We start from the raw sequence: 1,179 nt of genomic DNA, 5'->3' as shown, positions 1-1,179 counted from the left end.
GAGAGAGAGAGAGAGAGGGGGGGGGGGGGGGGCCGTGTCAAAGTTTATAGAGGTGATCCATTTAATGCATGTTGGTTATTTGTAGGTGAGGATTTCTATGCATGTTGGTTATTTGTAGGTGAGAATTTGTGATCTAACGTGTCTGAATGAGTTTAATGATTATTTGAGTAGGACCATGGAGAAAGGTGATAAAGAAATATTATTATTATTTTAATTTAAAGAAAACGATTGAAGCGACAGTTCGCCAATTCGGACCAAGTTTGTTTGTGTCCGCGGTCAAAGGCAGAATGTGTGTCGTCATGCAGTGAGGTATAAAACCATCAGACAGATCATTGCTAGTGATCTCACTAGTTAGCACTGTTCTTGGGCGCATTCTCCTGCTCGCTCTCTCCCTCTCTCTCTCTCTCTGTGCTACATTGCGATGGCCAAATTACTGAAGAAGCTTCTGAGCGCAGCACATGCAGCTTCTACTTCCCTCACTAATATTCAGCAGCTCCTCGGTCGCCGCCATAGCTGCGTGCAGTCCAGCAGCAGCAATCGATCATACCAGAGGTTGCAGCCTGGAGCAGCTGCTGCCTGCAATAACTGCAGCAGCAAGGTGCCCAAGGGGTCTCTGCCTGTCCTTGGTGGTGATAAAACATACGTGATCAAGGCCTCCCGCCTCAACCATCCTCTTCTCGCTCACTTGCTTCAACAATCTGCTGAGGAGTTCGGCTACTCGCAGTACAGCGGCCCACTCAGACTCGCATCCGACCCTGCTTCTCTCGAGCAACTCTTACGGCTTCTTATCCACCACTGACCGCTTTCATTGTAAAATAACTGCATGCGCATGGCAGCACCTCCTGCCACCATGGAGAACATAGCTCATGCCATGGCACATCTCATGCCAGGGTGTACATAGCTCATCCATCCCATATTACCACCCTTTTTTTTTGGGGGGGGTGTTTGTGGCCCTCCCATATTACCTTATCCTTTTTAGTCCGGTATTACCACCCGTGACCCCAACCAAAGTCTTTGTGGCCCTCCTCCCGCATTACGTTCCTCCACCAAATGCATCACAACATTTGGGTAAAAGCCTAAGCACCTTTGTAAACATTGTACGTTTTAGTGTTTGCCGCCCTCCTCCGGTATTACCACCCTAACCTACATATAGCTCATCCTTATCCTTTTTAGTGTTTG

At 48.1% G+C, this 1,179-nt stretch overlaps 1 protein-coding gene across 1 annotated transcript; it reads left to right on the top strand.

Moving 5' to 3' along the window:
* The first annotated feature begins 421 nt into the window (after nucleotides 1–421).
* On the top strand, nucleotides 422–799 carry LOC147629022 (auxin-induced protein X10A-like). Its single transcript, XM_086812852.1, has one exon. The coding sequence runs from the start codon at nucleotides 422–424 to the stop codon at nucleotides 797–799; it is 378 nt and encodes a 125-aa protein (XP_086668978.1).
* Nucleotides 800–1,179: the final 380 nt, after the last annotated feature.

Source organism: Cibotium barometz, chromosome 18 (genome assembly GCF_041138505.1).
Source record: "Cibotium barometz isolate CiBa-2024 chromosome 18, ASM4113850v1, whole genome shotgun sequence".
Taxonomy (NCBI): Eukaryota; Viridiplantae; Streptophyta; class Polypodiopsida; order Cyatheales; family Cibotiaceae; genus Cibotium; species Cibotium barometz.
Note: the sequence above shows the minus strand (reverse complement) of the source record. Positions and strands in the feature narration are given on the sequence as shown.

Excerpts from the sequence above, each read along its gene's own strand:
- LOC147629022 (XM_086812852.1), top strand. The coding sequence starts at position 422 with ATGGCCAAATTACTGAAGAAGCTTCTGAGCGCAGCACATGCAGCTTCT.